The sequence below is a fragment of the Drosophila busckii genome, chromosome 2L (assembly GCF_011750605.1).
Source record: "Drosophila busckii strain San Diego stock center, stock number 13000-0081.31 chromosome 2L, ASM1175060v1, whole genome shotgun sequence".
NCBI classification, from domain to species: domain Eukaryota; kingdom Metazoa; phylum Arthropoda; class Insecta; order Diptera; family Drosophilidae; genus Drosophila; species Drosophila busckii.
This window is the reverse complement of record NC_046604.1, coordinates 4,780,075-4,803,289: the sequence shown is the minus strand read 5'-3', so window position 1 is coordinate 4,803,289 and position 23,215 is coordinate 4,780,075. Positions and strand designations below refer to the sequence as shown.

The 23,215-nt window shown below is 34.0% G+C and overlaps 1 protein-coding gene across 6 annotated transcripts in view; it reads right to left on the bottom strand.

Annotated features, from left to right (window-relative positions):
* LOC108596929 (protein spire) overlaps window positions 1-22,373 on the bottom strand; it is a 44,314-nt gene extending 21,941 nt beyond the window's left edge. For 2 of the 6 annotated variants that reach the window (XM_033294134.1, XM_033294148.1), the window contains exons 1-2: window positions 21,365-22,373; window positions 9,592-9,659 (exon numbers count right to left, since the gene is read on the bottom strand). In XM_033294134.1, coding sequence (XP_033150025.1) covers window positions 9,592-9,659; window positions 21,365-22,109 — 813 coding nt within the window. In that variant the 5' untranslated portion in view covers window positions 22,110-22,373. The remainder of the gene's footprint in view (window positions 1-9,591; window positions 9,660-21,364) is intronic. The other 4 variants (XM_033294167.1, XM_033294174.1, XM_033294141.1 and 1 more) reach the window with 3 other exon arrangements.
* Between the last annotated feature and the right edge of the window lie 842 nt (window positions 22,374-23,215).

The following is a 23,215-nucleotide window of genomic DNA, read 5'->3' as shown; positions in this document are numbered from 1 at the left end:
TAGCAGTTTGGGGTGTATGCTAACCGATTTGTGTAGTCTGCTAGACTATTAGTTTAAATTAAAGCTACAACTCATAATCAACAACAGTGCAGAGAAGGGAAGTTCTTTAAAGCGAATGGAGCCTGTAATTTTCACAATATTACAAGCTAAAAGTTAAATATAGCTATAGCTATTTTAATAAAATGAAGCTCTACCTTTTTTATTTATGCATAGCAATTAAACTTATTAATACTCATCATTTATTTCAATGTGTTTCGATACAAATATAAATAAATACCTATAGCTTACAAATGAAATTATAGCTGAGCTAGGCGTAAAATTTCTAAATTAAACTTTAAGTTACTTACATACTTAATTTTATAAATAAATTCTTGCAGTTGCATTTAATTTTACATTTTAATAGCTACACTATTTAATAATAAGAATAAGTATTCAGAATTAGATTTGCAATTTAATAGGTGAGCTATATAATTATATTATATAATATATATTAAATATAATTTGCTCTTATATTCCTCAATTTATTTATATTCCTCAGTTAAGCGTAATCTCAATCCAATTCATTATTTGCATTTAATTTAATTTTAAATTGGAACTTAAATAACCTTCGCTTTATTTATTTCAATTAAACTTATACTTAGCTTATACTATAGTTTTATATTTATCATTCAAACTGTTGAATGGATGCAAATAATTGTAATTCTTCAATTTAAAATTCGCAATTAACTAAACTTATTTAATTTGTTAAATTTACTTAATCTCAACCCATTTCATTGTTCGAGCTTCATATAATTTTAAATTTGATTGTAGCTCTGCTTTTTATTTTCAATTTAAAGAGCTTACTTACTATAGTTTTATTAAATTTATATATTTAATATTATATTTCTTAATCAAGCTGTTGAATATTTTGTATAAAATTGCAATACTTTAACTTCAAATTCGCAGTTTAACTTAAAATTTTATTTAATTTGTTTTATATTCAAACTAAGCTGCTGTTTATACTTTCAATGCAATTTATGAATAAATACACTTTATTTAATTCTATAAATAAATTTTTGGCTGCGCTGCTTACTTTTCCCAATCGAACTTTTTGCATTTAAAGCTTATTTGGCAGCATAATAAATTTGAAAATTTTCAACGCACAAACCACAAAGTGTCCGAACTGTTTGCAACTCTCTTGGCTCTTGGCTCTTCGCTCTTCTATTGCCACACAGTGGCACAATCTAAGCTCAGACTTTGGTTGCGTATCTTTTTGTATATCAGCGGCCATAAATTGCGCCCACTTTGATCTTGCCACGTTGAATGTAAAGTGCTTAATGGCCAATGTGGAAGGTACCTTGTGCCTTTGTGTGGCATAAAATTGCATTGTAATTTACGAAAAAAAAAAAAAAACAAAAAGCCAAAGCGCAAAAAGCGCGCAAAGACAAATGTATATATATATATACGATATATATATGTATAACTATTTGCAGTTGCAGTTGTTGCAGTGCAAATGTGAATCGAGTTTCTGCAACTATCTGTATCTTTTGTATAGACAGCTAGAGCGTCTACGTATAGATATTCCTTGTTCTACTGGTTGCTGCTTCGACTGCTGCTGCTGCTTTGGCTGCTGTTGGGCTCCCCAGAGATTTTAATCGTTGTCGCCGAGCGCCTTGTCAACATTTCAACGTTTTGCAGCATTTGTTGCTGCTTTACATTGGCGTCGCATTTTTTGCTCTGCTCTTGGTCTGGCCAACATTGATCACGACTGGCCAGATAGACAAACAGACCTGTAACCAACTGCTGTTAGCCCAAGTCTATGACAAGTTGAAAGAGCTTTACTTGGCGGCTGCTGCTTGCTGTGCTGGCTGCTGTTGCATTTTGTATTTATACATAGGCATTCTTTCTATGGAAACAATTGCATAAAATGTGAATCCTGATAGCGACAAAAACAATCGCTCCAGGCCCATGGAGCTCCCATGTGGTGCACAGCCAGCCACAAAATAAAACATAAAACTTAACTTCAAATACAAAAGAGTCTCGGGCTAAGCAAATAAATTAAGAATTTTATAAAAGAATATAAAGCTAATGCTGCTAATTTGTTAAAGTTGTGTCAAGTTCAAGTCGAGGTTCAAGTTTTAAGCACCACCTACAAACATTGAGCGAGATAAAGAGAGAGAGAGCAAGAGGCAAGAGTATAAAATTGATAATAATCGCTAAACAAGTTAAGTACACTGAACAAAATATAAGCAAAGTTGAATTTCATGCATTTTTTAGCTTTGGCTATAATCAAAATTTTGAAGTTAACAAGTTATATCAAAAGAAAGGTATTGAAAGTGATCAAAATATATTTAATTTTAAATTAAAAGACACTGAGAAGTTAACAAATTATTATATTATTGTTTCTAATATAAATTGAAATATTACATTTATTTTTGATTTGTATAATAACAATTCAAGCTAATTTTGATCAAAAAAATATTTTATTTTAAACACAAATAAGAGTTAAGCTGGATTTATTTCTAAAATAATTTTTAATTGACATAAAATTAAAACACAACACTTATTTTTGAATATTTATAATAAAAATTGCAGCCAATTCTTATACAATATTTGAAATCTTTTTTATTTAATTCAAAATAAATTGGAGTGCTAATTTATTTCCAGAAAGTCAAGAAATTAAATCTAGTACATTATTTTCATTCAATTCCTGGTAGTAACAACTGAACTATATTTCTGCCAGTGTACTTTCGTCTAATGCCTGAGCCGAATTGTGGTCCAGGCTATAACGGAACAGCGAACAAAACGGCTAATTGTGCACGCCTCTGGAACATGACTCAAACTATAGCATTATGGCCATTGGGCTTACAAACCTGGAGCCCTGGGGGTCAGTCAGTCCAGCGAGTGTTTTTATTGCCAAAAATACTATGTACGAGTTTCGATATCAATATTTGGTCATCGCTCGCGAGATGGCGGCAATGAGATAGCAGAAAATGCTTGAACGTTTAATTGGGTAATTGGCTCAAGTACCGTACGTAGAAACTCCGGTGTGGACTATTATCTATAGCCAGGGCCGAAAGAATTGAATTGCGCACATGACTCAAAGTGGGCAGTGGGGCGTGGTGGGGGCCGCAATTGGCCCCTAAGCTTAATGCCGTCAAATTGCAAGTGTAAGCCGCCAGAACTTACGTAGGCGATAGCTCTAGAGAGAGAGAGAGAGACAGAGCGAGTGCGAGTGCGAGGGGAGTTACTGCGCTTATGAATTGACGGCTGTTTGGGTCAAGCCTAGGCATCAAGAAATAGAAATAGAACGCGGTTAAGTCTTTGACTTTAACTCGTGACTGAACAACCAGTTACTATAGCCTCAGTGCCTCTGCCTGTTGTTCCCAGAAACAAAAAAAAAAACTGAACAGCAGCTGTGGCAAGCAGCATGTTGCATGCAACAGGCCCCAAAAACTATACGTGTATGTGTGTCTGTGTCTGTGTGTGTGTGTGCAGAGTAAAAATAACTGTTACTTGCTGTTGCCGCAGCCAACTCGTTTGCGTCTTCTTTTCTATTTGGCCGCATCGCACAAACATTTAAAAAAAAAAGATGCAAAAGGCTTGAGGAGTCGTCTGCCAGCCAAATTGAATAGTTTGAGCAAAAGAAACGAGAAAACAACGAATATGGCATACTCTGTATTAAATGATTTCAAATAAAGAATAGATAAAATAGCAGACATTTTAGACAGAGAAGTTTCAAATGCATTTTTATTATTATATTATATTATTATAATATAAATTAGCTATAGATTTAATTTATGTTTAATTTTACAGTTTGTATGTTTATAAATACTTTAGAAAAACTGAAAATTCAATATAATAAACATATTTATAGCAATTTATAACGATTTCTGACTAATTCAAAAAAATATCCAAACATAGCTTGATGAGTTTCAAATGAATTTTGGCAGATCAAAGCCTTAATTTAATACAAATTAAAATATATGTAATTTAGTTGTATTTAATCTTGGCTACTCTTCGAGTTTCATTTCAAAATGTTTAAAAGAAAAAATGGTTGCGGGTTTCGATGCAATTTCGAATTTTCAATATAAAATATTTTTGTACAAATAAATCAATTTAATTTAATTTTCTTTTTCACATATTTTTATATTTTTGATAAATTTTTTAAAGCTTTAAGCTTAAGACTTTGTTTTTATTACAAGATTTCTGTTATCTGATTACTAAAAACAAAGCTTCTATATTATTATAATAGAATAATAATATAATAAAAACATAAGGTATACAACTTAATTGATTTAATATGCATACATTTAATTTTTGTGCTTTATAAATTTGTTAATTCAGGCTGAAGGCTTAGGCAAAATTATTGTCATATAGAATTAATTCTATATTACAATTAATATAAATAAATAAATAAATAAGTTTATTAGCTTTTAATGCTCTGTTTTGCTTTGGCAACTGCAGCAGCTAATGGACTCTTAGTTTGTGTTCATAGAGTAATCAAAAGACTGGTTCGCTCTAGAGTCTTCCATGTGTGTGTTGCCTTAAAGTGGCAAAGCAATTGAACAAGTGAACTAAAGCGTATGCATGTGTGTGTGTGTGTGTGTGTATGTGCCTGTGTGTGTATTCATTTGCTGTGGCTGAATTGTATGTAGTTTGACTTGGAGGCTGCTAGACCAGCCCATTCAAGTGATGCTTTAATGAGTCCTTTATCACGTCTACACACACACGAATATACACACACACACACACACACACACATAATAAGAATTATGGCTTTATTGTGCAACGCATTTGGTTCCCACCGCTTGAGCTTGAGCCTGTGCCTGACTTTTAAGGCAAATGCCAAGACATTTGAATTCTAATTTCAAGTGCGGCTGCTGCACTTGAAGCTTTCGTTTCAATTGAATTACAGATTTCAAATTTGGTTGCTAACGGTCAATGCGCTTGTCAAATATTGACATGCATTCAATAAATGGTGTTTGCTTAGGCCGCACAACCCAAAAGCAGCAACAGCGAGCAGCACTACAAACAACAATGAATAGTTAAAACTTACGGTCATTGTTCTGCTTGCCGCACACGTTGCTGCTGTTGCAAGTGGGAGTTGGGGGGGCGGTCACGACTCACGCAATTACAGACGGCGGCGGCGTTCATTATAAAATTGCTGCTAGAAACAGCAGCAAAGACAATCAACAGCAGCAGCAGCAACAACAACAATGAAGAATGAAGAGTTTAGTTGATCGACACTTTTATGTTCAACGTTGTGCGCGTTGTCAGCGTCAATCGTCAAGAACTTTCAACGTGGCAGTTCTGGTGCTGCGCCTGCCAAGTGAATTGATTGATTCCATAGAACAATGCGCGCTCGACTTGCGCACAGTGGTTACGAATGCTATAAAAGTGGCTGCGCTGCGCTTGCAGCTGCAACAGGAAATCGCCCACTGTGTAAAGTTCCGCTTATTATAAATGCGTAGAGCTGCAGAACCGAAAGCCTGGCGGAGCATAAAGCAAACGGCGTGGCGCACTCAAGCAAGTCGCAGTTAGAGTGAGAGGGGAGCCACTTGCAACATTTTGTGGCAGCAGCAGCATAAGGTAGCGAACCCATAAAAGTACACAGCGCCCAGCTAAATGGAACAGGTATGGAACGCCAGCTGTTCACGCTCCAAAAATAAAGTGACTATGACTTGTTAGCCAGAACACAATGGAAACTGTAGCTGGGATATTGAAGTTGAGTCAGCTACAAAATCAGCTGAGCTTTGTATTTGCTAAATTGCAATTGAGCTTTGAGCGCACAAATATTTACAATACGTTGACATGGCCCGTTGAGTGTGGCTTATTAAAAAATGAGTTTACATATGAACAATTTAGCTGATAGGCTAGCAATGTGGGCCAGGGCTGCGCTATCTACAAATAGATAAACATTACAAGGCAATGTTACATATTTGTCTTAAGCTTAGACTGTTCGAGTTTAGAATGTTGACTAGCAATTATAGTTAGCAGCAGTTCAAACTGCATTGCCAACTAATTGCGCCAAAGTTCAAAAGCTGTCATTTCAGTAAATAAACAATTAACGTTGTAACTGTTGTCGCTGCTTTTAATTGCTTAATTTGAAAACAAATCTCTTGCAGCTGTCTATAATGCTCAATAAACTGGGTGCGTTCCAAGCCAAAAATAGACTAAAGCCCATAAGCCAATTACAAACAAAACTCCCGCACTCAACTGTCAGTCAAAAGCTTTGCATTTCGTTTACGAATTTGGTTTGTAAATTGATCAACAAATGGCGCAAAGTTTTAAAGCCATTTATGGCGCAGCGCAGACAAATGGAGAGCAAGCCCTTATTTCCATATGTCTAACCCAACAGATTTGTTGAAGCGGCAAGTCAGTCAGAGTCAGAGACCTTAACCACAGGCAGCGGCTGCTTCCTGCTTCAGCTTCCACATATCAAATTGTTAGGACAGACAGAGTCAAATCAGTTAGGCCACTTGGCTTGAGTTGATCACGAGTCGAAGGCGGAAAAGTTTAAGCAGGCAATGTCGCCTAATGAAGACTTTTGCGGTTAGTAGACTGTTTGTAATTTGTAGCCTGCGCGTCATCAATTTTTTTTTTGCATCATAAATGTTAAACATGATACGTGGCCAAAGTTCCGCATTAGGCGCTTCGATTGCATAAGAGTCGCGAGCCAAGTTAAGTCTCGTGCCTCGTACTTTGCCTTAGCCCACAAATAAACAAAGGTCAAGCAGGCTTTAAGTGTAGTTTGAGCTTTAGCTAAAGCGTAAAATGTCACTGCAATTGTAAAATTTTTTGCGCAGTGCAGTGCAATTCGCTTTGATTTGCTTTGCTTTGCTGTGCTTTGGGGTGCTCAGCCCCTACAGCAAATGTTTAATAATTGCTACAAAAATAAATTTAAATTGAGCTTGTTTATTCTTTGGGGGAGACAAACACACACACTCAACATTTGTTGTATAACAAAACTATTTAAATTAATAGACTGGCGGCACGTGTAGTATAAATAAATATTACGTATACGCAAAAGTACAAGTGGTTAGTGCTATAATTGCAAACATAACAAACAAATTTGCATTTCAATTTAAGTAAAAGTTTTATTGAAAGACAAGAATTTGTAATCAACAATTTTTATAAAGTTCAATAAACTTAACATAAATATTTAAATTTAAGCTTTAATTTATAAGTTTGTTAACAGTCAAGAATTTGTTTATATGCAAATGATAGGCAAAGCTCAATAAATTTCATTAGCATTTAAAATTAAGTAAAAGTTTTATATATTTATTGACATTCAAGAATTTTGTTTATATGTTCAACTTGCTTTGCATTGCCAGTTAAATTGCTTAGAGCATGACAAAGCAGTAGAAAATTTTCAAAAAGCGGCACAAAATATTTTAGCAGGCAATAAAACAAAATGAGTAACAACAACAACAACAACAGCCAAGCAGCAATGTTAGTGCATAATGTGTGAAAGTTGTTGTTGTTGTTGTTGCAAGCTTGGTAATTTTACGGTAATTTCCACAGATGCTATAGCCGACTGACTGAACTATGCCACAACTCCCTTTTAGGCTTAGACGGCGGCACAAGTGCGAAAGTGTTTTCAGTTTGAAATGCATTTGGGTTGATGGTTCCCACCAAAAAATAAAAAAAAAGCCAATTGGCTGCTAGCTTTAGTGCTTGGGGGGGTGTAGTGAGGGGCGTTGTGTGCAGAGAATTCACATGATGATCGTTAGTAAGATGCCTTGGCTGCTTTTGGGGCAGCCATGAATTGGTTTGGTAATTAAAACTGCAACAACAACAACAACAACATCGCTTGTTGCATTTAGCCGCAGACAAAAGGCAGGCAAAGCTCTTTGCTTGCCTTCCAGAGTTCGTAACATGGAAGCGCAAGTTTCTCTACGCCTTGATTTTAATGTATCTTTTAGTTAGCTCAGCGCTTGTTGCTGCTGCTGTTGCTGCTGCTGCTGCTGCCGTTTTCAATTAAGTGTTGCTGTTGCTGTAATGAGCGTGTATGCGTGCGTGTGAAAATTTATATGCAGCTAGTCAATGCAGGTCGTTCGTTATTCTTTGCTAGTTACTGCTCAACATAAACCAATTCCATTGTCTTGCATCATGTGAATAAGAAACTTGCCAGCGGTTACTATAAAATAAAATTCTTATAATTTAAGCAGAGGTCAATGGGTGTGCATAAAACTTTAGTTTCATAGCATAAAATTCTAATAAAAAAAATTAAATAGGGGGGCTGTTATTTATATAGAATTGCGTTATTATTTTAATTATTGAGAAAATTCTTTGGAAAAATTATTAATAATATGCTTACGAAGAAAATAAAATGAGGCTGTTAAGCTAAGAATTAATTTTTTAGCTTTAGCTTGTTATGCTCTAAGCCATTTAACTGAAAGTGGCAAGCAAGTTGCATATAAACCAATTCTTGAATGTCAATAAATATATAAAGTTAAACTTTAGATATTTTTATCAAATAATATATTTATTTTATATATACATTATACATTTGTATAATATATTTGAATAATGTTTGCAGCTCTATAATCTTAACTAATTATCTTTCTATTTTGACTTGCAAACAAATAATTATTATAATCAAATTGACGCTAAAGAAAACGATTTTTAAATGTTTATAATATATTAAGCAGGGCATTTTAAAGCCGCTGCGACGTCGCAATAATTTCAACTAGCCAAGTACAGTATGCATTGTCAGTTAACGGGCGCCGCACAATTGATTTGAAAACTTTTGTGAGCGAAAACAAATTCATGAAAAGCTTTTTGACACATTCAAAAATCTATTAAATTATTTTTATCTTTAATATATATTTTTTAATACATATATTCGGGCATTCACTAGCTCTAACTTTGGCATAATGTTTACAGCTCTATAAGCTTATCTAATTATCTTTATTGCTTGGCTTGTAAAAAAATTCTTATTATCAAATTGACGACAAAATTATACGAATTTAAAATGTTATTCAATATATCAAGCAGACTATAAAAAAATATATAAACTTGAGAACTTTCTTAGCGATGGCTTGAACTTGATTTTAAGCCCATAGCTCATTAAGATGAGTGATGCTTAGAATAAATTTATAGATTTAAAATTTAGTAGACGCTTAACTTTTTGCTCACTCTAAAATTAATTCTACCTAATATATAGTATATATATTTTAAAGGGGCATTTTTTAATTGAATTTATATATTGCCAAAAAATCTGCCTAATCTGCTACTTATGCCTACAAGCAGCTGTCTGGCCATTATCTCATAGGCAGATTGTTGCTAATATGGCAAATTCTATTAGCGCACATGTTCAACTGTCATTTATTGTATATAAAAAATAAAGTTAATTAAATAACTGAAGCGGAACCATAAGCTGCCCACACGTAGCTCAAAATACTTCATGTAAATGAGTTTGAGTGCGAGTTAACGAGCGCTATATAATTCTAATCTATAATCTGTGGGCACTGAGCGCACTTTTCAGACTCTGCTGATGGACACACGTGAAAGATATCAAACTGCTAACGAGAGGCTCATAAAAACAAAGCAACAAATAAATAAATATATAGAGAGGCTAATAAAAGTTTAAGTTTAAGCACTCACCTTTCTATGCGAGACGACCAGCGGCGTATGCGGATGATGATGATGATGATGATTATTATTGTCAAAGGCTGTAAATAAATAGATAGAGAGTTAGGAAATTGATACGAAAATTGCATATAAAATTGTTTGTACAGTTATAAAGACATTAGCGCCTGCAGTAATAAATTAAAGTGTAAGCAAGTTAACAATTAAATATAGCGCTCTGCACAAACAAAATTTGTTTAGCTTGCCAATTACAATAATATATGCAAGAGCCCCCCACTGCCCCCCCCCTCTTGAGTTGCCAGCACCTGTTTTTTTACACTTCCGCAGTTTGCTGACCAAACCCAGAAAGCAAAAATAAATTGTAACAAAAATAACAGACATACACAAGTAAATAAAAACGCAAACTCGAAACGAGTTCAGCAATCATAAACATGTTGAGCAAACTGCACTTTATATTGAGAAGGGGGGCGTGGTGGGGCGCACCTGACATGAGTTCAATGGAAAAAAAATATTGTCAATGAGCCAAGCAGCGTCAATTTTCAATTGTATGTTGTGTATTTGGCTATATCTTGCTATATACATAACTTTTAAACAATTAAATGCAATTTTTCATTTGCGTTGACTCAGCTTTAACGCTTGGCTACAGTTTGTTGCAAGTATTTGTGGCCGGCCGGCTTTTGATTACAAAGTGCGACAACAAAGCCACAGACTGACCACAGACCAGACCGAAGTACATGGCTCGCCAAATTCATTTAAAAGTTTATTAAGCGTGACTGACATTTGTGACTGTTAATTTTTTTTTTACATTTTTGTGTTTTGTTGTACTCGTAATTGCTGCGCCCAAAAAAACACAAACAACAAACACATTGCAATAAATAAAACTAGTTTTACTTTTGTACATTGTATAAGATTTTTTTATAGTTTATCTGATGTTTGCTTATCAGCGTTTTAAAATCAGACAATTGGCTGAATTTATGCCGCATAAGCGATTCGAAATCAAATACGCGCAAATTTAATGATCAGCTGCAAGGACTTGATGTCGATTTTTCAAAAGTTAAATTATTAATGAAAAAAATATGCATGTATAATAATAAATAATAAAATAATGGAAGTTCGTGTTATAGATAAAAAATTGTGTACTATTTAAAATATTTGAATACAAATTTGAATACCAAAAATATTGAATTATTAATCAAATAGGAATAATATTTACTTATAGAAGAATTTTAAATTGAAGAAATTGAAGTACTGCTTCTTCACTTAATAATATAATATATATAAAAACAAAAAAAAAATACAAAAATTACAGAAAATAAAATGTGCTAATTTTGGAATAGATTATTTTACAATTGGAAAAACATTGGAAAAAAATTATCAAGAAATCTTTACAAAAAACAAATTTTCTTAACATTGTATAGTAACTTAAATAAATTTAAAATATAAAAAAAAAAAAAACAAGTTATAGTATAAAATGTAGAAAAATAATAAAGATTTACTTTAACTGCTTTGAAAAAAAAAAATTGTAACAATTTATTTTGATTGCTTTGCTACAAAATGTTGATAAATAATAATAATACATTTTCTATAAGCTGTATTTTAATTTCTTTCAGCTGCTATAATTCATATGCAATTAAAAATGTTATATTTAAATCTAAGCAACATAATATTAACATATATTATAAACAATAATAAGCTTTAATAAATAAGCTAAATATGTATAAAATTATGCTGTAAATTCTTGTAATGCTTATGCTAATTTTACGCCTAAGATAACTTACAACTTACATAATATTTGTTTAACAACATTTTTTTACAACTTGTTTGCACAAGAGGAAGTTCTTGTCTTCAAGAAGAATGCAACTCATAAAAGAGTTGACATGTTGTTAGTTAGCCGTGAAGAAAAGTGATTTACAACGATAATCATGTTGCCATTAAATGTGCCCTAGACCCTTTTTGCTGCCTGTGTGTGGCTTGCGCATAAAACTTTGCCGACTTACAAGCCAAAAGATAAAGATAACATAGGCATAAAAAACAAAAAATGATGAGATCAGGCCTGAAAAGGCAAAATAATAAGACAAAAGACACAGCATGATATCATGGCGTTGTTCTCTTCGCTTGTCCATCACTTTCGCAGGAAATGAGCCAACAAAAAAATAAATATATATATACTATATATACTATATAAGGTGTACGCAGGGTCAGAATCAGAGTTGTGTGGCACATAAGCTTAGATGCTGCTACATGCCGCGACTTGTTAATTAAATAATAAATTTTTCAAGCGAGCATGGCTGCCATTTAATAATTAATTGACATTTAACAAAAAGCATGCGCATGCTCAAATGTTATTTCTTTTAAATTGAAATAATGTGTGGCTTGATTTATGAGCATGGGAACAGATGTTGTCTTTGAAAAGAATGTCGAACGTTAGAATTTGAAAGTTCAATTTGAATTAGTTGAATGTGTGAAGTAGAAATTTAACGAGCCGTTGAAATTATTTTCGGCAACAACTTTTAACGTTTGATGTATTAGCCATGGCTAAAGCTACAGCTGGTTCAGCTATTATATAATTGAGATATTTAACAGATGCTCTATTAGATAAGTTTACAATTCTGTTGTTAGCTTGGATATAAATCTAAGCAAATTTGCAACTTCCTTGCAACAATTTTGTGGCTTAGAAAAATTCTTATCGCTGCTGACTCATCGATGCGTCAATATTTTTATAATTAATGCCTAATTGACTTTCAAGTGCGCGATAAGCAACAAACAGAAAAAAGTGCCAAAGGTTTTACAAATTTTTATATTCTATCAACAGTTTGCCAAGCAGCAGTTTTGTTATATTTAATTTTTATATTTTTTTATCCAGTTGCGTTGCATTTCCTTTAACTTTATGCCACACTTTGTTAAAAATAGTAGTATCAGTAGAAATTAATAAACTTTATGATAAGATTAGATTAAAAAACAAAAGGCGCAATTTTAGTTAAAGCAAATGCATTTGGCTTTCGAATTGCAAGTTGCTAATAGTTGTTATTATAAGTAGTTAACATTTTCTTTATGCGTCTCTTGACTTTCAATTGCGGCCTCCAAGGCGCCCCCGCCGTCAGCATTGATAGTTCAATAATAAAAAAATAAATTATGTTCATGCTTATCTGACGCTTTTTTTAGCGAGTTTATTTTTTAGTTGTTGTTGCTGCCGTTTGACCAAGTGGCCTCATGGCAATTTACTTTCTAATGTCATGAAAGTCATGTGCAAGTCAACTATATATATATATTTTCTTTATGCTTTATAATATTGCTGAAATTGCAAGTGCAAAAAAGTTTATTTTATTTAATGACTAAACTTTTTACCCACGCTGCTGTTGACTAAAAGAAAATTGATAAAAAATACGTATACAAATATTTTTGTTAACTTAACTTTTGCTTTTGGCCAGACAAACAAAGACTAATGAGTCGCTAAAGCGTCAACACCTTAAAAAGATTATAAACAATCTTTGTTTGCTGTAGGCCAAACCCTATAGACATTTGTGCAATTGTTGTTTAATAATTAATAACAATTTGCATTGCAACAGCCGAGCCGCTGCGATTAATCAAAGAGTTGGGCCTGTAACTATTTGAGTTGCAATTAGCTGCATGCCGGCGTTTAGTTTCAATTATAAATTAATTAATAAACTTTAATGATGGCAAGCCAAGTTGGCTGCGCTAATCATGAGGAAATGATAGATTGTTTAACAATTAAGCTAATTATGGGTGTGTATTTGTAGAGCAACGTTTAAAAACAATTTCAAAAAATTGATACAAGTTGTGTAAGCAATAAAAATATTAAACGCAACGTATAAATTAATAAGCAATACAACAATTTAAATAAAAACTTTCTTGCTGCTGCATTTTTAAAAAGCTCAGTGCAACTTTTACATGACTTTGACTTTCTTGTTTAAAGTATAAAATGTGTTGCTTTTGTTTTTATGATTTTGACACAATTACCAGCGCAGCAAGGCGTGGCTAGGGGGGCGTTGCAAATCAGTTAGCCGCCAAGGCGCCATAAAACAAAACAACAGCAGCACTAAATTGTAACTGAGACTCTCGCTTTCTACTGAAGAGCGAGGAGCGAAGAGCGAAGAGAGTCAACGATGAAAGATGAATGCGTTGTTGACTTGATGACTGTGAAATTAGATGTTGTTGTTGTTGTTGGAGTGAGTGTTGCGGGTGGCTGCGGGTGGCTGAGGCGGCGGCAAACTGTTATCAGAGTTGGCTAGAGCTTGGTCTACTGACTAAACGACCGAGTAAACAGCTCTAAAGCTTCAATGCCTCTTTCACTTTGCATATGCTGGCGATGAAATTACATGCATACATAAATAACAATATATATATATATATAGCGATTAGTGTGCATATATATACAGAAACAATCTTTAATCAGCATTTACGCTTTCATCTTTCACATTTCTCAAAGCCAAGCGCGCGAGCAACTGCAAAACAACAACAACAACAATAGCAACAACCTGTTGCTGCTGCTGCTGCTGCTGCTGCTGTTTTTAAAAATATTTTAATTTGTTTAGCAAATTTGTTTGAGCTTGGCATATTGGCTTTTGTCTAGCTTTATCTATTTGTCGCATTTAATTTAGCAGCGGACCTACCCATTGCCCATATATATAACAATTTTTATAGATTTTCTTTGCTATAAACAATAGATGAAAGCAAAAGTGACATTTAGCAGTTTGAGCTCTTTTGTTGGCCATAAAAATCAAATACAGCCAAGATTATGCAACGTCTAGACTGAATTTGGAATTGAACAAGTGGGCATTACCTTTATTTTTTTTTTCTATTGATTGAAGTCTCTATATAAAGCAAATTGTGTGTTAGGGCCCCAGCAATTTGGGAAAATTATTGTGCCCGCTCTTGTGGTCACATGTCATAATATGAATGGAGATTATTGAAATTAGGTAACCAGCATTCCAAATCTAATAGAGCTGAAGCTGGAAAATGGTAACTGCGGTTGCTAAAGTTCAAAAGATTGTGGGGGAAATTATTACCACAGTGTGTGTGTGGCTAACAGTAAATTAATGGTAAATAATATAATTTAATATTCGTATGTGCGAGCAGCTTTAACTAATACTAAATTTAATGTGATAAAATAACAAATAAAAATTAAAATTAATAGCTATAGCTCTAATATCTGTTGAACTACAAGCTCATTTAGTTATATTACTTTTAGTTTACGTTTAGTTTTTCATACTAGATTTAATATGTTAAAATAAATAATAAATATTAATGATATAGCTATAGCTTTATTATCTGAATCTATAAATATATAAAAAATAAAATATATAAATTAATATTACAGATATATCTAAAATATCTCTTGAATTACAAGCGCATTTAGCTATAGTCAAGTTTAGTATTTAATACTATATTTAAAATAAATAATAAATCTTAATGGTATGTCTGAAGTATGTCTCTAACTATATTTAAATATATATTATTAAAATAATAAAAAAAAATTAAAAGTATAGCTATAGCTTTAATATATGTAATGTTGCTCTAGCTAAAAATAAAAATATATAAAATAGCTATGTCTACGATATCTGAAGTATTGCCTTAACTGCATATAAATTTATATATAAAAATAAAAATTATTGCAATAGCTCCATAGCTTCAATATCTAAATCAGAGCTCTAGCTGTATATAAATAAATACATAAAATATAAATGATATTGATCTAGCTATAAAATAGACAAATATGACGAGTTTAAATAAAAGATAGCAAGCTGCAGCGCCTTTACCTATAAAGCCATTGTATTAAAATTTCGAGTGCTCCCTCTCTCTCTCTGTCCCCCAGACCGCAAACGCACTTAATAAAAAATGCTTATTAACCTAGTATACATATTTAAAAACGATAAGATAGGCTCGACTTATTGCGCCATCCATTCAACTCACAATTGTTTGCCATTTTCATTATTTTCGTATTTAATTGCATCAAAATTTATTTATAATTTATTGCGTAAAAGCCTTGGCTTGTTGCCTATGAACAACACAGCACGAGGTCAAAAGCAGCTGCCACTTGAGCCGCCGCAATTCGTGCAACAAGTGTCATCAATAAACAAATTCCAATAGCAAACAATATTTGGATTAACATTTGATTTATGTGCGACGCACTTTCAAAATTCACATAATGAAAATGCAAATGAAAAGCGAAAACAAATTCCAGTTTTAATTTGCAGGGAAAAGCTTTAAATGCAGGTGGACAAGTTTTTTCTTTTTCTTTTTCGTATGTGGAGCATTTGAGCGTTGAATTTGGTTCAGGTTCAGTTGCTTTGTCGTCGTCATGCGTTGCGCTTATGTCATCAACAACAAACAACAACAAACAAAAAAAACGTTAAAAATATTGTTATTATATTAATTTGAGGCTCGCTCGCATTATTTTGGGCTCTATCACGTGTCAAATGCAGCTTCAGGTGAGGTCTAAGCCTAAGCTGAGCAACAATAAATTATTACAACAAGTTCATAATAAATGCATTCAATGTGGGCCGGGCCATATATTTTGGCTTAATGGACTACGTATAATTCCCGGAAAAACTAAAGCCAGACAGCTGACAACAGTTGCAACAACTTTTGGGTTATGAAATGCGCACAGTTAATCAATGTGATTTAATTTATGTCGTAAAGCTGTTTACAGTCGTAATAAAGGATAAAGCTAACTCTTCCCCTTAATCATTTCATAATAAGCCAACTAACTTTGCTTCATTAATCACACTGCACTTCCCAAACTACTTAAGATATTTTTTTTGTATTTTAACAACTCAACAGTTAAGCTAATTGGCTTCAATATGAATTAAGCCAATTAATGAGCCTAACTTCTAACCTGTTTGAACTCTTTTAATAAGCATTCTGCCAGACTTCTATTAAGGGCAACTCTACAGCAAGTTTTTTATATTTGTTGTAGATTTTTTCTTTGTGTAATTATTTACACATTAAACGAGTTGAGGCTTGCTCAGAAACTTTTTCTATAATTCCCAGTGAAAACAAGAAAGTCACTGGGGGGAAATGAAAATGAAATATCATCTCCCAGCTGAGCGATTAGACCCAGCACTGTCCCAAGTACAAGTATTGTTATTGTAGTTGTAATTTTTCTAATTTTGTAGCCAACCAAAATAACAAATAATGAGTAAGAGATTTCAGCGCTAGTTGCAGCCAATGTAAACGGCTTTTGTGCTATTGTGAACTGTTTAAAGTGAAACTTCAATCCAATTTGTTAGAATGCAAAGGTAATTTTTGAAGTTTTAAAAGATTCAAAGCGGAAGTTGTATCAATGAGTTTGGCTGGGGCTAATAAAAATTGAACTTTTAATATAGTTGATTTTAATTCAATAATATTTAAAATATTACTCATTGCATAAATGAATTTGGGTTAGGCAAAGCGTAGTAAAAAATTATTAAACTTATATGATATTGATAATGAATTAAAATGGAATAGAAAAATCGAAATCTACGGAAAGTGCGCAGATCATTTCCCATGGTTCTAAAATTAGCACTGAATTTGTAACTGCAAATTTAAAATTCGAATTGTTTTCACTCATAAAATCAAATTTTAATAAACATAATTAGTAACTTGGACTTTCTCAGCATTTTTAGCTTTTAAGAAAGCGGAAAAGCACTATCTAAGGCGGAAGCTGAACTCAACGAAAGTCCAAACAGCTGACAGCTTAAAGAAAGAGATAGCAACATGCTTAGAGTGACAGAGACAGCCTGTCTGGAGAACCTACGACAACAAAATTGTATTGCCAAAGGGGTTGAAACTTGCTGCGCATGCACCATGACCTTGCCACCCCCTAGTTTGGGGCATAAACTTTCACTCAACATGTTGCATATTGATTAAGTCGCTCTCGGCTCTCTGCGCTCTCCGTTTGCTGAGCGCCTGTTAAAAACCGTAATGGCGAGTTTGTGTGTTGACACATTCGGGCGCCAAAATGTTCGTTAACTTTTGATTTGCTGCCCCAAGTGCTGCCACAAGTGGCTGCTGGGCCAGCGAAATTCGCTGCGCGCCTAATCGAGGCGCCAGCGTGCGCGGCGACTTGACGGCGCCGTCGACGTCAACAATCACGCCCCCACCAATCCGAAGATGATGCACTTGGTCACGGGCCCAGCAATGTGGAGGCCACAAGCACTAGCACTCATATGCCATTTTATATGGCCAGGCCAGGCCAGACCATTGCTTCAATAGCGACATTCAACACAATCAATGATTCGTTGCGCCACGCGATGCGGTTGTCAGAAACTGTTAGAAGCTGCAAATGATGCGAATTTTCGCCACACAACAACACAAATTTTCAATTTTCCCCACACACACACACAACGCTCAACGCTTTTCCGCAATTGGCGGCAAGTTCAAAAGCAATGAAGTAAAGCCCGCCCCGTTTCAACATTGATTTTCACACATAAATGGCGTTGAACTCGCCATCGACAAAATAACAACAAAAGGCCAAGACGAAGCTAAGCATTAAAACAAAAAACGTAATAAACATTAGAAGCTGCTAAGAGCAGACAAACATTAAGTTAGCACACTAATTGCTTTCGACTGTTAACAATCAAACATGGGATCAAGCTAAAGAAAACAAAAAGACAGTCGAAACGCTCTCGATAACTCCCATGAGGGCTCCGGGGGGGAGCATTAGTGTTAATTAAAGTGTTACAAGGTCTACGCCGTCAAAGAAAGTTTTGCTTATTTTTAGAAGGTCGTTGAGGTAACAAAATCAAAAGCACAAGCTAAAAATAAGAATAGATAAGTTTGGAATTTGATTAAGTTCTAATGAAGTTGTACAGCCAATTAAAAATTTTAAATACCACAGAGCATAAATATATTCGAAGAAAAACTTTGTTTAACTGCAAGCATTATAAAAATAAAAATAAATAATGCAGTTGCATAGAATACATAAATCAAAGTTGGGTAAGACTTTTATTGAATTTCAATTTTAGAAAAAATAGTAAATTAAAAAAATTTACTTAATGTTAATTATATAATTTTATAGAATATTTATTAATAATATTTGTATGAGAGAATGCAAAATTTTAAGTATAATATTATTAACAAATATTTCAAATATAAAATTAATATTTCATGAATTTAAATTGTAAAATCTTAAGCAGCTTTAATTAAATAAATTATAATAAAATACAAAATATCAAATTCTAATATAAAAATGTTTACTAACAATTATAGTTTGATTTCATCTTTGTCTTCACTCCTGATGTGCTTTTTTTTCAGTGCATAGTAACCATATGATAAAAATGTAATCAGCTTTATAAGCTAGTCAAGGTTCTTGTGCACCTTACAAAATTAATTAGCAGTAAAATTTGATTCAAATTCATTCCCATTGTACGGGCCAAGGCGGAAATACCTGCCTAGGCATAATTACAGTATTATTTTAATAATCAAATTGCCTTTTGTTTATAGCATAACAACTGCTGCACTACTTGAGATGCCCAAACAAAGCATAATTAATTGCCTTTGCAATTAAGCAGCTAATTATGCCAATCTTATCAGCTGGCTGGCCCTAAACATAGACATAGCCTTTTGGCCATATAAAGCGAACTCTTCAGCGGAAACACAGCACTTGGCATGAAGTGCATACCATAGTTTAAATTATGGCCAGAGATCTGCCACCCAGAACCAGCACTGGGAACAGAAACCTTTTTTCCAATTAACGCAACAGATCTAAAAGCCTATAGATTACAATAACCTGTATTTTGACAGCTCTAGGAATGATTAAATAATTAGCAGACACGTTCTTTGGAATGAAGCTACAAAATAAATAAAAGAGATCTAAAGATCTGGGGACGACAAAGGCGACCCTCATCAATAACTGAGAGCCTGAGATAAGCAGCAGACCACAACAGAAAGAAAGTGAAAAATAGAGTTGCTAGGCGCGCTTATATGCATTATAATTTAATGTGCACTGCGCGAAAAAATATAAAGCTTGCTTACAATTCTTGAATTGTATTGTAGGCAATCAATATAAATTAAAGCATTTAAATTAAATCAATAAATTAACTCATTATTGTATGCAATATTTTTGTTGCAGTGTAGCTGTTTTGAGACATAAGCAGTTTACAAAAATATTTAAATATAGTTGGAGTAAGTTTTTTGAATTTCAAACATTATTGAAAAGTTAATTAAATAAATTATAATATTTATAACAAAATTTCAAGCATTTTAAAATAAATAAAATAATTAAATAGCTAAATATACAAACAATTAAGACCATTTGAGTTTCAACAAATAATAAAGTTGTAAAATATTTTGATTGTGAAATCGAAGAGAACAAAATTCTATTTTCTATGCTAGCTTGGCACTGCGAATTTTGTTGCAGTGTAGCTGGTATGCCTCTCAATGGGGCACACGCAGTTTACACTTTCCCAACAGCAAAAGCAACACACGCAATCAGCAGAGAAGATGAAAAACCTCCAATCAATGGCTGCTTCAATGCATAACTTAAAACGCCGTAGGTCATCCACTGTGTGGGTTGGCACTGGTCTCTGCTTGGTCTCTCTCTCTGCCTCTTCCTCTTGCTTGGTGTTTGGGTTTTTTGTTTGGGAAAGTGTTCGTTGCTAGGCAGAGATGAATCGTCGAATGCTTGGACTGGAAACGCACATCAAGCATTTTGTCCAAGTCCAAGTCCGAGTCTCCGAGTCCAAGTCAAAGCCAAAGAAGTTAACTGTCGCTTATTAAGTGAAAATGAAAGCGTTTGCCGAAAACTCAAACAGAGAGCGACCCTCGTTGAAACTCAACCGGTTTTCCGGTTCAACTTTTTGGTATGTCCAAAGATACAAATAACAACAATAGTCCACAACAAATAAAAGCACAGCTCATTTTCATAGTGCAAACAAAACAGTTGCAGGTTTGTGATCTCCAACAACAACGATACTTATAATAGAATATGTGGTAATTATATGAAGTTGGTATTCTTAATGAACCTCTAATCGGCTTTAACTCGCATGAAATACCAGAAAACATGCAACCAACAACAACTTCGAGCGTGCGAAAACAACAACAAAGTTTGTTTTCTAATTTAAAAGGCAGTTTATAAAGTCAACAAAAAAACGAATTTCAAACAGTTGATAAAGCATTTAATATAAAAGCTATAAAAAATTCTAATTTAAAAGAATTCAAGAACAGATGATAGTAGAAAATAAATTTTAAAGACTTTTGATAAAGAATTTTCAATTTAAAATTTTTATAATTTGAAATTAGAAATCTAAAAATTTTAAAAAAAATTTAAAGTTATCTGTACTTAATATAAAAAACATTAAAACATGTTTAACAGAAAACTAAAATAATATATATATATTTTTTTTAAAACAGCTTATGTAGTAGAAAGAGAATCAAAAAAATATTAAAAGGAATTTTAATTTGTTAATAAAGAAAGCTAAGAATTTAAATGAAATTAAAGCTTTAGTTGGAATTAATTACTGTGCCGTTAATAAACATTAAATTGTAAATATTTCTTTTCAAAACAAAATTAAATTTATTTTGAATACTTAAAACGCAGCCTATATATTAAACAAGTAATAATTTTGAAAAGCCTTTAAAAATTAAATAAAGACTTCAAAATATAATAAACTACTTTATATAATTCTTTAATTTTAAAGAGCTATCCAAACAAATTCAAGTTAAAAGATTCAAATAATTTTCTTAATAAAATTAAGCGCGATTAACTGCAGTTAATTTCCTAAGAAATATTTAATTTATTGTTGTGTATGCCCGAAAATAAATAGTTTAAATTATTTAAAGCACTTACCACGATTAATAACGACGCTGCTGTCGCCGCTGCTGCTGCTGGCGCTGTCATCCAACGTGGGCGCTTGCTCCTGCTCCAACTGTTGCTGTTGTTGTTGCTGCTGCTGCTCCGGCTGCAGTCGCTCCTTGCCGGAGAAGTGAACACTGCCGTCGCGATGCACGTGCAACTGGAAGCGCGTGGGCAGCTGTGCCTCGTACTCATCGCTCTGGCAGAGATGCGCCTGGAGCGCCAGCTTATGGTACAGCGAGCTGAACTGATAGATGAGCGCCCACGCCTGATCCTCAGAGAGCGGCGCCTTGAAGGAGTCCAGTATGTTGTTCAGGGTGACGCACTGTTCGGCACAGGCGCATTGATGAAATGCCTGCAACAACAGCTGACGCACCCGAAGCTTCGGCTCCGAGCTCTTGTGGCTGTGGCTCTTGCTGCTCTTGGCCAATTCGTTTGCATGCTTCAGTGTGTGTGCGTGTGCGTGTGCGTGTGCATCCCCATTGGCGCTGTCGGGTGAAGTGGAGAGAAAACCTTCCTCGGCATCTACATCGCCATCCCCGGCGCCAGTTGCTGAGCCCAGCTGACGGCGTTTGCCCGTGGCCTTGGGTGTGCTGCTTGTGTTGCTGGTTGTTGTTGTTGTTATGGTTTTTGTATTGGTTGCTAGTATATTGGCCATGGCCTTGACGTTTGTGGCGTTTGTGGTATCGTCACCGCCTTGCAGGCTGTTGTCCATTTGCGATTCCGTCATCATCATCATTGTTGTTGCTGTTCTGTTGCAACAACAACAACAACAACTAGCCAATTAACCGCTGCTCCGCGTCTCAACATATAAAATAAATTAGTTTTTATGTTTATTATGTATTTAGTTTTTTTTTTGGTGTTGTATAAACTTTTAATTTTTGATGTTGTTGTCACTTGCACTGTTTCTCTTAAATTGTTGTACTTTGGGTTTGGGTTTGTTTGTTTAGCAAAGAATATATTGTAGTGTATTTTGTACGTTTTGTTGCTGCACACAAATTGATTTTTTAATTCTAACATTAAACACAAAACAATGTGCCAAAATTATTTTTCTTTTTCGAACACTCACAGCAGGGCAGCGAAAAATATAAGCAGAGAATCTTTCTGCCGCCTGCTTTTCTTTATTTTTGCGTTTTGTTGCTTATTTTCGGTCGTCACGTTTTATGCACTTGTCGCTTCTTTGCCGTTATGTTTGCTATTGCTTTTGGCTTTGCTCCTCTCCTCCGCGTTTGTTTCTAAGCTACGCGTGCATTTCACAACACTTGCTGGCTGCCCAGTTGCTTAAGATGGGAGAGGGGTGAGTGAGCAGGGGGATTGGTTCACTCTTTGCCCTTCGGCTTCTTCTCTATGTAGGCGGTTTGGTCAGGTTGCTAAACAAAATCACGCGCGCGCTCTGATTAGACAAATGCTAGTTGCCATAGACAAATCAAATTAAATTCACACACACTTTGACGTCACACAAATGGTTTATACACATTATCAGCGATCAATTGCTTTTATTAAAATTATTTTATTTATATTTATTAAACGGGTTACAGTTACGTTAAACGCACATTAAATCAATCACATAAATGAAATTAAATGTTTACTGCAATTGCACTTGCAAAATTATATTTGTAAATTTTTTGTAAACAATTTGTAAACAATACGAGACAGCGGCAACGCGGCACGTCCGCTTCAGTCGGCGTTTGATAAGAAAATAAAAAAATTCAAACTTTAAACGTCTGATTTCCAGTTTCTCTCTGGAAACTGAGCTGCTCACTGGAACGTGAGCATTCGAACCAGTGTTTGATTCGAACTTGTTGGGTTCGAGTACTGGCTAAAAACTGGCTAACTGGCATGTTC